At 35.0% G+C, this 15,258-nt stretch overlaps 2 protein-coding genes across 2 annotated transcripts; one reads left to right on the forward strand and one right to left on the reverse strand.

Annotated features, from left to right (window-relative positions):
• Positions 1 to 1,554: 1,554 nt before the first annotated feature.
• Positions 1,555 to 11,748, reverse strand: LOC128558721 (uncharacterized). The gene is made up of 8 exons (XM_053548888.1): positions 11,562 to 11,748; positions 8,872 to 8,913; positions 7,518 to 7,591; positions 6,841 to 6,909; positions 6,054 to 6,132; positions 5,355 to 5,487; positions 2,769 to 2,834; positions 1,555 to 1,744 (listed from the first exon to the last, which is right to left on the reverse strand). The coding sequence occupies exons 1-8, from the start codon at positions 11,614 to 11,616 to the stop codon at positions 1,555 to 1,557; spliced, it is 708 nt and encodes a 235-aa protein (XP_053404863.1). The 5' UTR covers positions 11,617 to 11,748.
• A 173-nt stretch (positions 11,749 to 11,921) lies between these two features.
• Positions 11,922 to 15,224, forward strand: LOC128558372 (uncharacterized). The gene is made up of 2 exons (XM_053547331.1): positions 11,922 to 12,002; positions 14,657 to 15,224. The coding sequence occupies exon 2, from the start codon at positions 14,676 to 14,678 to the stop codon at positions 15,210 to 15,212; it is 537 nt and encodes a 178-aa protein (XP_053403306.1). The 5' UTR covers positions 11,922 to 12,002; positions 14,657 to 14,675; the 3' UTR covers positions 15,213 to 15,224.
• Positions 15,225 to 15,258: the final 34 nt, after the last annotated feature.

The raw sequence follows: 15,258 nt of genomic DNA on the forward strand, positions 1-15,258 counted from the left end.
ATAAATAACGATATATCAAATTCAAAACATGCTATGATATATTTTTATCAGATTTTGTCAAGTTGTGGATTTGCTGTGATCATTTTCACGTATGTGTTCACTTAGCGCATAACACAAAACATTCTTCAATGGTGTTTTGTTTCAAAATTTAATCTTCCTTTCCTGGTTTCCTGCGTTAGTATATATAAAATAATATAATCATCTAAATCAAATCTAATCAAATATATAAATGTAAGTATAAACAAACATTGCATAAACTTAAGACCAATTTTTTATATGTTAAAATTGATAATAACAACCGTATATTTAGTTAAAATTCATAAATATGTTTGAAGTTCAAAAAAATATGATTGGTTACGCGACCAAGATAGATTGGAAATGAATCATTTTTTGAAGACAAAGCTTGGAAACCGATTTTTGAGATATGCTAAAGTAAACAAAAGGAAATTTTCATCTTTTTAAAAGGGAAGATGGACGAGAGCAGCGCGTCATGATTTACAAAATTTCATAAAATAATCAATAAAACACTTATGTGCAATATTGATCTAACAATACGTAATGGAACCATTCGTTCCTTAACTACTTTTACAAAATATATGGAACATAAAAAAATGTTACAAAATGTTGCATCATTGTGACTAATTACCTTGAAATCAGAAGTATAAATTTGATTCAGTACATTTGGGCGTATACTGATACAGCGATGGTGATATCAAAAATAGATATGAATAATCGAGTTATCGCAAAATAAAATGTCAAATAAAGTCAATAGGGCACATCCTAAAATTTGGTGGGCCGATGGTCTAGTGGTAACACGCTTGACTGTTAATCCAGATTCGAATCCGGCGCTTGATTTACAGATTCTAGTTTTTTTTTCTACAAAATATTATGCCATCGATAAACAATAGCAGGAGTTTTGTCGTCGACTTTCAATATTCTTCAGCATTAAATACTATAACATTTTCAATAGATAGTAATTCCTTGGCAGAAAAAAAGATCTATCAAAAATAGGAAATGTACTAGCAAATATGTTAATTTGGCCAAAGTTTATAAATTTCATATTTATCTTAATTGTAAAGTAATAAACATTTGGGTCAAACGAATTTCTAATCGCTTATAGATAAAACCACTGATAAATGTCAAATGCTAGATGGGAAAGATAAATTGCGTTTTAATATACTTCTTTGTTAAACATACCAATGACCCACCTTGGTGTAAAATTTTACTGTTCTTAATCTGGATATAAATAAACAATTCTCATGTCTGAATTTGCAACCCAACGGATATTTTAACAGTTTCTGGAGCAAAGCATATATAAAACATAAAGCGATGAAATATAAGATCATCTTGGAACAAATTCACAAAATACACGTTTAATGGAAACAGCATTTGATATACATTAAAAAATATACACACTTATGAAATTATGAATAAATATATGCATGCTTATCTACTGTTGTTGTATGAATTAATTATTGCTAAATTCAGGTCATGTGTCAACTTTCCAGCTTTAAATTGTGGAGGAAGAGCCCAGGTGCCCCACTTGCTTTGGGTTCAAGCACGGGCCATTACCTGGGTAAAATATAGAATTTTATTGAATACAGGCCCTTGAATACTCACAGTTCCCAGGAGTAAGCTCCCTTTGAAGAATGTAAGAATGGAAACCACAGGTTGTATCAGTTGTAAGGCAAACACGATAGAAAAGGTCAACACCCACACAAACACTGGTATAATATACCGGTAGCTGAAAATATATGTACATATACTATAGCCAAGGTCAAGGCTAACACAAATATTGGAATAAAAAATTTATTAAAGTTTTTTTTGAAAAAATAATTCAAAGATGACAATCTTTTAACAATATGCTCAGTACAGATCTTTCTCTGCAAAGTTAAAGTACCAAAAGGTGTGTGCATTAAAGCCACTGTGTCACTAAAATTTCAGATTTTGTTATAAATTTGTCCATGGCTCTGGATTTCCAAATTTGTCAAAATACCATTTTCTTACAACAATGTCAGTAAGTATTACACAATTATAATGAATTGGGCCCTGTTAAAGTCATTCATGACACACATTATTTTATCAAAATGCACGTTATTTGAAAGATCTGTTTCAACTGAGTGGAGAAGTTTGTTTAGGAAGACAGATGGATATACTTACTCTATTCCTGTTATTTGAAAGATCTGTTTCAACTGAGTGGAGAATTTTGTTTAGGAAGACAGATGGATATACTTACTCTATTCCTGTTATTTGAAAGATCTGTTTCAACTGAGTGGAGAAGTTTGTTTAGGAAGACAGATGGATATACTTACTCTATTCCTGTTATTTGAAAGATCTGTTTCAACTGAGTGGAGAATTTTGTTTAGGAAGACAGATGGATATACTTACTCTATTCCTGTTATTTGAAAGATCTGTTTCAACTGAGTGGAGAATTTTGTTTAGGAAGACAGATGGATATACTTACTCTATTCCTGTTATTTGAAAGATCTGTTTCAACTGAGTGGAGAATTTTGTTTAGGAAGACAGATGGATATACTTACTCTATTCCTGTTATTTGAAAGATCTGTTTCAACTGAGTGGAGAATTTTGTTTAGGAAGACAGATGGATATACTTACTCTATTCCTGTTATTTGAAAGATCTGTTTCAACTGAGTGGAGAAGTTTGTTTAGGAAGACAGATGGATATACTTACTCTATTCCTGTTATTTGAAAGATCTGTTTCAACTGAGTGGAGAATTTTGTTTAGGAAGACAGATGGATATACTTACTCTATTCCTATCAAAGAGCCGTAAGCTTCACTGCCGGCCAGGGCATAACTCACAAGCAACGCCATGCTGTAACAAATGGAAATTACACTATACCTGTAATTTGTTTTACTAGGCAGTCTGAAGGACAGCTAAATCACACGCCACTGTTATGGATGGTGAAAGGGTAAACTTTTGACCTTGAGCTGTGACCTTGAATTGACATGGCTGACTCAGGAAATAGGCACATCATCTTGATGAGGTGATTATTTGGCACAAATTTCATGAAAATCCTTCAAGGGGGTTAAGGAGTTACAGAGCTAAAACCTTTGACATTAAGGTGTGACCTTGACATTGAGTTGACATGGCTGACTCATGATTTCTTGATGAGGTGATCATTTGAGCCAAGTTTGATGAAAATTCTTCAAGGGTTTTAAGAGACACAGAGTGGACACAAAATGGAAGGCTCAAACCTTAGACCCTCAGTTGTGCCTTTGGCTGACTCACAAGTTCTGCACATCATCTTGATGAGATGATCACTTGACCCAGGTTTCACACAAATACTTCAAAGGGTTAGGAGATCCAGAGCAGACACAAAAGGGAAGGCTCAAACCTTTGACCCTGAATTGTGACCTTGACCTTGAGCCAACATGGCTAAATCATAAGTTCCGCACATTGTCTTGATGAGGTGATCATTTGAACCAAGTTTCATGAAAATTCTTCCTTTCAAAGCTTGTTGTAATTACAGAAACTGTTACCGAACAGCATGGATCCTGACCAGACTGCGCGGATGCACAGTGCACAGGCTGGTCTGGATCCATGCTGGTCGCAAACCCACCATGTTGGTTTTCTCATGTTGTGGCTCAATTAGCTTATAAATATTACAGAATCCTACTTAATTGAGAAACTTTGTGACACACATGGATGCCTACGCTGACATTAGACTCACAACACAAGCTCTTCTGCATGAAAATTTACTTAACAATATATAACCGGAACAAATATACTGTCACTTTTGCACAAAAAGGAAATAAGCCCTTCTTTAAGTCAATGAGTTATTCGCTTTTTGCACTGAGGTGATGACACAATGTACATATAATATTATTACAGTTTACACTGTATTAAGAGACCGCCCAAGGGACTTCTAAAAAGTAGTCCCTTAATGGAATAGCCTCTTAATGAAATTCAGTCAGGTGAAGAGAAAAGTTATTTTTAACTATTAATTTACTTTGCATTTAGCGAATGTGGATGCCACGATATCGAAAAACTTCATGTATGATTTAAAAATCTGTTTTAAGATCGTGAGCAAAGTTAATTGTATTCAGTCAGGTACAAACTGGTGAAGAAATGTCCGTTGGGAATTGGGTACCCGGTTGCTTAATACAGTTGAACTTCAATGGCTCGAACTCGGATCTTTCGAACACCCGGGATCGCTCGAACTCTTCGCCCGGTCCCGAATTTATTCCTTCTTTATTCTATATAGTTCTACCTTGGATCGCTCGAACTTCGATAATTCGAACTCTCGAACTCATTTGGTGGTCCCATCGGCTTAATTACAGTGATAATTGCAAATATTCAGTCGAACAGACAATTTTTGCCGGGATGGCTTGTGTTTACAAAGTTTTTCACACTTCTGCCTGACATTCGCCAAGCTTCCCCTTTAACCAGCGCGTGCGTAATTTTCACACGCTTACGTAATTAGCGTCGGTATACGACAAACAAATTAACTGTCTTTCGTTCACTGCAATGCTTTAATGGGCTTTGATTTATACGAATAAAATCATTTAAAATGATTGAGCAATGTACATACTACGTCTGTCTTTATTTTTTCTGCATAAAAACGGGAGATCCTACGTCAACTTTCATACTGCTTTAGCATGGCTGAACAACTTAGTAAAGGACCCGGATACGGGGGGATAGCTAAGTCGGCTACTGGAAAGCAATATATTTGATAATATTTGTACTGGACTATGATTCAAAAAGGTTTGTTGTTCATGTCTTTCTATTTGATGATGTCTTCACCAAATTCTTATAATTATATTAGTGTTTTATCTGTGTTTTTTTCCGTATCTATGTCATGTTTGAAAATAAACAATAAAGCATATTTCTGCGTTCGTTTTTTATTTATCATCGTATCATACACATATTTAGGTACAATATGACAATATATTACGATGTAAGGTTTGTAACACATCATGCCCTCGAATTCCCAAATTCAAAATGGCCGCCATTTGGATGGCTCGAACAACGGAAAACTCGAACTAATTTCCACGGGACCCTCGAGTTCGAGCCATCGAAGTTCGACTGTAGATACTTCTGTCAAATATTTTACTTGTTGGAACTACATTAATGTGGTCGCTAGTTGTTTGATAAAAAAGTTGTTTAATGGAATGAATTTATGTACTGAAAACATTCGGAAGGGATTCTGACCGGCCGTTTAATAAAAAAATCGCTTAATAGATGTGGTCGCAAGTATGATGTCGACTGTATCTCATAATTTCCTGAAATGAAAACTGTTGTAAATGCAAGCCTAACTCAAAAGAGCAAGAATAATATTTTCATTATGATACAACTGCCAAAAATTCAGTTTTGATTTTACAGCTTACTTACAATTGAAGCACCAGTATAATGTCGAAGAACTGCCGTACACCACAGCCAAGAAAAAGGTTCCCTAGTAAATGTAAATTTGGCGGCTGTATGTTTATGTCCTTTGGTATTATCACATGACCTGCCAAAACTGGACCTGAAATGTAAATAATATCATTCAAAGATTCCAATTTACAATCAAATTAAACAAAAGCAAAATTTGCAGTCTACGTCGGATAGGTTGTAACTTCAATGACAGTGTAATTAAACTTGTTCTTTTGCTGTTTATTTAACATGTTTTTTATCAAATCATCTTGCAGAACATATGCCTCAACTTGGTGTGGAACACATGACTCTAGGATCTGCAGATCTGAACTCTCTATACTAAGTTGGTGTGTTCAGCATAAATACCCTTGAAACAGAGCTGTAGCAAGCTGAATTATTTGCCAGTGTTAAATCTAAGTAAATAAAAGTTGAGCCGCACCATGAGAAAACCAGCATAGTGCATTTGGGACCAGCATGGATCCAGACCAGCCTGCGCATCCGTGCAGTCTGGTTAGGATCCATGCTGTTCGCTTTCAAAGCCTACTGCAATTAGAGAAACAATTAGCGAACAGAATGGATCCTGACCAGACTGCGTGAATGCGCAGGCTGGTCTGGATCCATGTTTGTTGCAAATGCATCATGCTGGTTTTCTCATGGCATAGCTCAAATTCATATTACCACTTGATTCATCCGCCATGTCATCCCAGTCATCGTCCATCAGAAATTCTGTCTCCTCATTCAGTGGGTGTGGGTCTTCCTGTATAATCAAAACTGCAACTTTTAAGTATATATGCAGCAAAAAACCTGTGTACCAAACTTCAGTTCAAGCCCCAACCCAAATGTTATTATAACAATATCTTGATCTGGGATGCTGTGTTTGACTCGAGTGAATTTTGCAAGATTGGATCTCACAAGGGCGCCTGTGCCAAGAGAGATCCGTCTTTGCAAACTCATGAGAGCAGAAAACAAAATCCCAGATATAGCTACTGTTGTAATGACCCTTTTGTTTTATATATCTCCATCTTTTTGTTTATTTGTAATCAAACAAAATCTTTAATGTTTGTTAATGTTAAAATGAAATGAGCGATGTTTTTGTGAACACTATTTATATAACTGTGTTAGCTCATGCATCTTAATGAAAGTAGTCTGGCAAAATACAATACCAAAAGTACAATACGAGGTTTTCTAAGGCCCAAAATGGGATATTTTACAGCATATTCATTTCATAATTCCTTGTGAAATGAAAGCTGTATTTTTGACAGAATTTATTTTTATATACAGGTACATAATAAACAGTTTGAAAAGTATGCTGAATTTCACAAATTTACTTTTCACAATTTCAAAGATGCAAAAATTCAATATTGTGTTACAAGAGTTGATAATGAAACTATACAGTTCTATAAAAATGCTGAATTTAAAAACTGTACTTTTTATAATTTTAAAGATTTTTGCTAAACACACTTACACAATGTGACTTTAACTGTATAGCATGTGCTCTCTGTAACAGGTCTGTGAAGAAATAGATCAGTAAGCCCTGAAAACAGAAGAGAAAAATACTAATATCAAGTCTTTATTACATACTTGTTTCTATTCCCGTTAAGTTACACTGGTACCGGAAACGTCAATAATTTTCCATACACTGACGCCTGAATTTCATATCGGGTGCGTGACATAATTCAGTGTGTGTTTTTGCACTATTTTTCCTATTTAGTTTAGTATTGTCAATCCTATTCAGGCTATTGAACATATTTATGATATTTACATAACATTCATGCGTGTAGATAATATGTATGTAATAAAAAGGTTATTATCTTTGCATCGGGAAATATGCACTCGTTCTTCAGCAGAAGAATATTGCGCACTGAAGAACTCGTGCATATTTCCCGATACAAAGCTAATAACCTATAAATATTTGAAGTCCTTTCAATTGGTCTAAACATAGATAAAAACAAACTGTTTGACTGGTTTTCTGTATCACGCTTGATCAATAGCTTCTTTACATGAAAGAATTATACACAGCCACAGAAGGTTTGGAAACTTAAGAGTCAACAGGCAAGAGGGTTAAAGTCAACAACCTTTATCATTTGGCATGGGGGTCCGAGGTCAAGAATACAAGTCATGGTAATGAAGTCGAATACTCACTTGCACGAGAGCTCCAAGGATAAATGAAATGAGAAATGGATAGAGTCCAGCATGTGTCAGTGTCACTGGCAGCCCTAAAAAACAAAACAAATCCAACTTCAGTGTGTTTAAAGGGAAATTTCATCAGGGATTTACATTAGTGTGTTTTGTATTACATGCTTTTTAGTGAATTATCGAAATATTATCAAAATATTAAAGAGTGAAATACGTCTGGTATTTTCACAGTAAAATATATCTTACATTTTCATTATTTTTTTTTTTTTTTTTTTTTTTTTTTTTTTTCATGATAGCCACTCATGAAAATATTGCATCTGGTGTTCCCTCGTGAAAGATTTTTCACTCATTTTCATTCAACATGCAGAATAAAATCAAAATGTGGATAGACACAAATGTAACTATTTTTGATCACATTTAGTTGATTTTTCTTCTTTCTTTACCTCCTGCAGACAAAGTCAATTTGATCACCATCCTCTTTATTTGGAAAAATGTCAGCATCACTTTTTTTTTTATGTAGGAATAATGCATGTTTTTTCATTTTATAATTATAAATATCTGCAAAGTCCTGAGGGATTCTCAAGATGTTATAACACAAAATGAACATGCACTAATGCATAAAATGAAAAAAAAAAAAAAAATTCCATGTCATTGAAATGTGTAAGAATGTCCGAGCATCATCCCTCAATGCCATTAAATTTCCATGAAATGCGTGAGAATGTCCGAGCTGCTTTTCCTTCTGAACTGTCCGTTTAAGGATCATAATATATGTTTAGCCTTTGCCACTGAACACATATATAAAGAAAATTGTTTTCACAGAAAGTGTCTGCAGGAGAATCTCTCCATTAACACGTTTTCTCTCCTCTTAAAACATCCCCAAAAAGTGACTACAACAGCAGTTTTAAGTTAGAACACCAGTGTGATTTTCAAAATCATGACATAGGGTCGTTTTTTACTGCCAAAATGTGAAGTACATTGTATGTAATAAAACAGAACTTTATTTTGCACACACAAAAAAATCAACAACTTTTAAGCGGAGTGTTATATGTCCTTGGTTCAAAAGCACATTCCCACATACAGTATACTAATACAGATTGGATACATTTTTTGTATTTATGATGTTCATAGCTTTACTTATATTCACAAACAGAGTGACATTGAAATTCAAATTTCATAAGCTGAAGGGAGGGGTTACTAATGCTTTTTACGAAATCAGCATAGCACAATTACTGTTTTTATACTGAAAAAAAACAAAAAACTGACTGACAATGTGACAGCCAGAAAAGTATTTTTTATTGATTTTTAATTACAATCTTCTATGATAATTGACAGTTATTATTGTAAACAAGACTGAAATTACCTAGGATTCCCGTCCCCAGAATGGTAGCAATTGTAACAAAATCTGAAAAAAAGAGATCAAATTGTCAATAACTGAAATAACACATTATAAAGAATTACTAAAAGGTAAAAGACCACCAATTGTTTTTAGACTTCCATTATTATATAACATTAGGGTAAATGGTAAAGGTAAATCTATCATCGTCACTTTGTGAAACAATTAACATACATGTAAGGTCTGTAGAGCTTTTGAGCGACCCTATTTTAAGAACAGTTAAAACCATTAAATTTTATTCCTTACCCCCAGCAATTTGCTGGTACCCATTTACAGCTGGGCCGACTGAGGCAATCATGATAAAGTACCTTACCCTAGAACACACTGCAATGGCAGTAGCCAGGATTCAAACAAGGGGCCTTCACCTCTGTAGGAAAACGTCTTAGCCCTCTCAACCAATGCGTCCACTTAAGTTCGATCATCTCGCTTATTTTCATTCATTTTTTTCTTTTAACTACAATTTCTGGTGTTAATTTACGTTTCTTTCCCAGCATAATTATGTTAGAGAGGCCATTTTGATGTGTGGTCTGAGATGTTGCTGTTTTCGGGTACAATAAATGCTGGTCAGTTGGACCATATTTGGATTAAGGAACGGCGGACCATGTCAAAATTTACTTCTCAGTAAGCTGTACTTTTTTGAATTGGTGGCCTCTGACCTATAGATAAATGTTTTGTAACATATTTTCCCATTTTACAGTTTTACTGTCAAATATATGATCCAATACAAAATGTTTTACAAAGTTTCATTGAGGAATGTTCAGTTTTGAGAAATATATGGACAGTTTCACACCGGCCATAGCATTCACTGAAGCGGTTGTTCGATGTAATTCCAATGCCGTAGCGGTGGAGGATTTGTCACAGAAGCCTTGGATAAATATGGCCGACTAAATTTACGCTGTCATCAGTATTTACTGTAAGTTTTCTAATGAGTTTTTCACATTTGTCTGAAAACAACCAATGAGACAGGTCAGCCCACATGCATACTTTGAAAGTTCCAGCCATAAACACTTGTTCAGACTTGCAATTCCGTGTATAATGTTAACACTTCTGTACAATATTGATGAAGGACTGCTGATTTTGTAGAATTTCCATCAAAAATGGTAAAATCTTGTACAAAGCGCCCCTTGAGCATGTTCAACTTATCTGCATCAGATTTTGCTTGGATTTTTGCTCTCTCCCGTAAGAATAGTGAATTTGAAAAGTCCACTGATCGGATGGGCAGAAGCCATTTAACGTACATGTTTTTAGTTAACAGTGATGTTTTTCTAATGTCCTTAACTTTCTTAAAACACAAATTATATCAATACTTTTTTATCAATGGAAAGGTTATAAAACAAGCGATTTATTGTTTTTAATTATTATTTCGAAATAAGATGGATTAATTATGAATGCTTAACTGACACTGTTTTTCTAAAAAGTTTTGAATATCACTATGCCACTATTAAAATTATATATCATTTAAAACTGTTATTCATTTTAAAAAGATATTTTAATACGAAAAACACAAAACTACGGTAGGAATAACCACCTGCGGGCTTTTCAGTAATCGTACGGGAGAGCCGTATGAATAGACACCTGCGGACTTATCACTATTCTTATGGGAGAGCTGTAAGAATAGCCTGCAAGGCTATTCCTATGGGACCATAAGAATAGCCACTTCCAAGCTGAAATACGATCCATTTGGTGAGAAACTGATTAACGGATGGCTAGAAAATCCCCCAAGGATATGCTTAAACACAGGCTAGGTGTATGGTATCCTGATGGCTAGACACTTGCCTTCCTCTTAAAAACGTCACTCAAAAGCTCAACAGTGTTTTCTGAAACAACGGAAGCTGAGGACGTTAATTTATAAATTTATTCAAAAGTTTTGCTGAAGCTGGTTTGGGCAATAAATTTGGTAACTTTCAGTAGATAAAATACATCCATCATGCATGTCATGTGCATGGATGTATAATCAGTTTTAATTACAAGTTACTGATTTAAATTGGGCTACCGCAAGTTACAGCTCAATGAATGGCCTACAGGTTCAAGGTAAAAGATACTACATGTCTATCAGTAAAAATTTGTTAGCTATCTGCTATACCCTAGAGCACTGTACAGAGTTCACTGTTTCACTAAGAAACTGTAAATACCTCCAGAAATTGCAGAACAGCTTTACTGACTTTTGCAAGTCAGTTTTGAAATTTATATATATAGATACTAAATTTTAAAATCTATACACTGTATATCCTATATCTATCTATCTATCTTCCATGGACATCAAACCCCTTGCGGGAACTTAAGACGTTTTGCGCGACAAAATCATAAAGAGAAAGAATATAGTGATAAAAATTTAGAGCGAAAGAAACTAAAAAAAATAACTTTGGTGATACAAAAAGGTTAAAACTTGAGTTTGCAGGATAACTTGGGCGAGGCGTGTTCAACGCTGCAAACTGCGGCACTGAACTGCTCTAGGGTAGGGAGAGGGCGACACTGGGGGGGGGGGGGGGGGGGGGAAGTTGGTTCCAATGGTACACAGTTCTCTGAAAATAAGAAAACTTGTAATAGTCAGCGGTTGCAGTAATTAACCTATAACTTAGGGAATGGCCATAGCGTACACATCGGGCCATTGGGGTTAGGTAATCTATCTAGTCTAGAGCATTTTAAAATATACATACAACATTGTAAATATACTAGTTTCATTGATTTATGAACTTTGTGACTGTCTTTCATCTTTCTCTCATGGATAGAATGTTCTTATGGCTCCATTGAACACACCACATAGAAGAGTCAAAATTCATTTAAAGTTTTGTTTATATTCGTGTCAGTTTTACATGGGCGCAGCCATCTTGGAAGAACTACTTTTGTAACATTGGGCAATAAAAACATTTTCTCTATAATGAAAGTTATATGTCATCTGAATTCATAAGTCTAATAAAGGACAAGAATTGTATGATGATAAGGATCAATTCTTTTGTTGAAATGAGTTTACAAAGATCTAAATACCTTGAAGAGTATGAACTCTTTTTTAAGACGTAGTAACTTCCTGCACATGTTGTCAGGTCTGCCGGGGATTTTGTTAAAATTCAATAAAGTTTTGCAAAAACTTGCAACAAAGGGCAAGTGTAATTCAAAAATTGAAATGTCATCATAAATTCTGAGCAGTGTATTACCAGTTGTTTTTGTAATGAGTGTTATGATATGCGTTTTAGATTAAGATGTCATTTCAGCTTTCAACAGCTCAAAACCACAGACACTTGGGGGTCAGAACCTGTCCCCCCTCCCAATCCGCCCCTGCCAACCTTCAGCCAATATATTTTCGCCTTTTAAATCAAACTGAGCACATATCTTGAGAATATAATTGTTAAAAAGGAAATGAAAATATTATAAGAAAGGAAAAAAGAATGCCCAGCGTAGTTCTGGCTATATCTGCTGACTTAAAAGTTTGACACACAGTGACACACTTATCTAGAGTAACTTTCAGCGCAAACAGATCATTTGGTTTCATTAAAACAAAGAAAGATATATTAAATAGAGAACTATAGCGTAGCGTCAGGCCACAGGTTGAATATGCGTCAACTTTCTGGAGTCCCTACACTAAATCTAACATTCACAAGGTAGAAATGGTCCAGAGATGTGCAATATGATGGGTATAAAGAGGGACTACTCCCCTCTCTTGAGTGTAATAGCCATGCCAGAAGACCTGGGCTGGCATACCCTTGTACAGTGCAGACTACACGGCTCATGTTTTACAAAATATACCATAACCTAGTTGCAGTTAAACTACTGCTGTATATCTAAGTCCCTCATAGGTTAACAAGACATATGCACCCTCTATCACTAAACAAAATGCAGGTTACGTCTGATTACCACAAGTATTCCTTCTTTTCCTTACAGCATTAATTACTTTGGAACAAACTCCCAAGTCACATTGCCACCCTGCCGACCTTCATCAGTTCAAGCGGCGGTTGTAAAGACGCAGTGTTAGTCTGGCTCCCAGTGTTTTACTTTTTATCTTTTCACTTTTTTTCACTGTAACCTTTTGATCATGACTAGAACACTTCTGCAGTCTCACTTATCCTGACGTGCATTTACTGTCAGTTTTTTTGTTTTGTTTTTTCTATCTCTCTCTCAACTATTTACTAACAATCCGACATGCACTTATTTCCCTGCCTGTAACACTTGCGAGAGGGATGGCAGAATCCAGAGATAGATAGGGTATCATACCTTAAGTGATGCTACTTTCAGGGGTTTCCTTGACACACATTCTAAATTTTCGTACCCAGTCTAGTTAAATAAGCACTGTTTCGCCTATCAGTATGAGTAACATGGACTGCAACCAAAGTTTAATTATCGGGTACACTTCACAGTCTACATTAACTGTTAACCCGTCTATACTACATAATAGGTAGACTGCGTCCAAAGTTTATCAGTCTGATATACCTCAAGATGACATGATAAAACCGCAACATCTGCGCACAGATATCCTTGAGAAACAGATGATGTCATGCAAAGTTGGTAGCATTGTGGTTACTGGTCAAATTCGTTTTCAAATTCATTTTAAATATGCAAGATCAAAAGACAAAAGAATTTAAAATATATTAAATTAACTATAGCCTGACAGACTTCTGGCACGATTTCTGGTTAGGTTTCAATACAGGGTTCGTTTCAGCTCAGAGATCCATAACAGCATATAACATCTCTGAAGCTGAATTGTTTTGGCTATACTGGCCCTTAATTAAGAAATCGAGACAGAAATGATTGTGGAAAAAACTGATAAACTCTTTGTAAACAAAACATGAAAGTTGCAGGCAAATTATGTTACCGAAATCTTTACATCCAGGGTTTTAAGTAATATATATATTGTTTACATCCAGGGTTTTAAGTGACATGTGGCAAGCAGACAAAATGCTGTATGTTCAGTTGCATGTTATGAAAATAGGTTTTTGTACTCCATGAAAATCAGTGATTACAATGTACAAAGTAACAAAATGGAATGATTTATTGAAGATAACTGTTGCTAATTGCATGGTCTGAAATCATGAACAAAAGATACATGTAAAAACTTGTAATTCCACAAAAGGTTAAGCATTTGAACTGAACAAGGAAGAAAAATGGTGTAGCAGTTAGGTGAATTAACATCCTTGAACTCGATAAACATAAGTAATTAAGTTGACATGAAGATAAGCATAAGTAATTAAGTTGACATGAAGATAAGCATAAGTAATTAAGTTGACATGAAGATAAGCAGTTACACGTATATATAAGTAATTAAGTTGACATGAAGTATCAAATTCAGGTTTTCTAGGAGCTAATGTTGCATACATAGATACTGTGACAATTCATTTAGTTTCTCAGGCACCAAATTTTATAGTTCTGGTGGAAACACTTACTTCAAGGGATAAATTTGTGTATGGAAATTTTACTGCCTGGATGAAATCAACAAAAATCACAAGTGGTCCTCCAGGTCCTTTTTTTCCTTCATAATAGGGACTATTAATAGGCCCATTCCCCTCAGAAAATTTTGTTTAAATTGTGCACTTTTCCCCCAAAAATGACTTTAGATTATGTTTTTCATTCCCCTTTGCCCAAATACTGAGCAATGTTTTTCCCCAAATCACAGGCCTGGGCCACTTTCCCTCCTGGTAAAAAAATAACCCTGTCCCCTATGAAAAAGTAGTCCCCCCAAAAATATTAAAAAGTTGTCCTCATTGAAAATTAAGGATTTCAGTGTGAAATATTGTTGAAATATTAAAATACTTTTACCTTTCAGTTTGTTAAGTGTATCAATAATGTCTTGTGCTAACTGCAATCAGAAATTCCTTAAGAAATCAGGAGGATATCAGCGCCATTCTTTGAATATAAAATGTACTGGATCAGATCTTACAGTCGGTGAAGCCTTGGAAAAAGTTACTGGAGCCACTTTTGAAGAATGTATAGAAGATGAAGCAGAGACTGAAACAAGTAATGAAAATGTGCAAGAGTGCCCAGTACAAAATGAAGCAACTTCAAGTAGTCAAGAAAAAGAAAAAGAAAAATTATCTGCGCCAAGTGAAATGCCACTAAGTAGTCAGAAAAGGCAGGTAAAGTTAACTGCGCAATGTGAACCAATACCAAGTACTCAAAAGAAACCAGTAGAGCTTCCTGTACAGAATGGACGGAGACAAAGTGGTCGGAAAAGGAAAATACCGCTACAATATTTGGTGGACAATGGATCAAAACCAAGCAGTCAGAAAAAGCAAGTAACTAGTATCATAAAAATTGAAAAAGAATTAAAGAGAAAGAAACCATCGTATTTCTTGTGCAACCGCTGTTATGTGCATCTGTAAGATTATGTGAAACACGAGAAAGCACTTGCAAATTTTTGGGGACGGC

Source organism: Mercenaria mercenaria, chromosome 7 (genome assembly GCF_021730395.1).
Source record: "Mercenaria mercenaria strain notata chromosome 7, MADL_Memer_1, whole genome shotgun sequence".
Classification (NCBI taxonomy): Eukaryota; Metazoa; Mollusca; class Bivalvia; order Venerida; family Veneridae; genus Mercenaria; species Mercenaria mercenaria.

Excerpts from the sequence above, each read along its gene's own strand:
- LOC128558372 (XM_053547331.1), top strand. The coding sequence starts at position 14,676 with ATGTCTTGTGCTAACTGCAATCAGAAATTCCTTAAGAAATCAGGAGGA.
- LOC128558721 (XM_053548888.1), bottom strand. The coding sequence starts at position 11,616 with ATGAAAGACAGTCACAAAGTTCATAAATCAATGAAACTAGTATATTTA. Across the intron at positions 7,592-8,871 it reads TCTGGGGACGGGAATCCTAG|GGCTGCCAGTGACACTGACA; the intron begins GTAATTTCAGTC and ends TTTGTTTTTTAG. Across the intron at positions 6,910-7,517 it reads TCCTTGGAGCTCTCGTGCAA|GGCTTACTGATCTATTTCTT; the intron begins GTGAGTATTCGA and ends TTCTGTTTTCAG.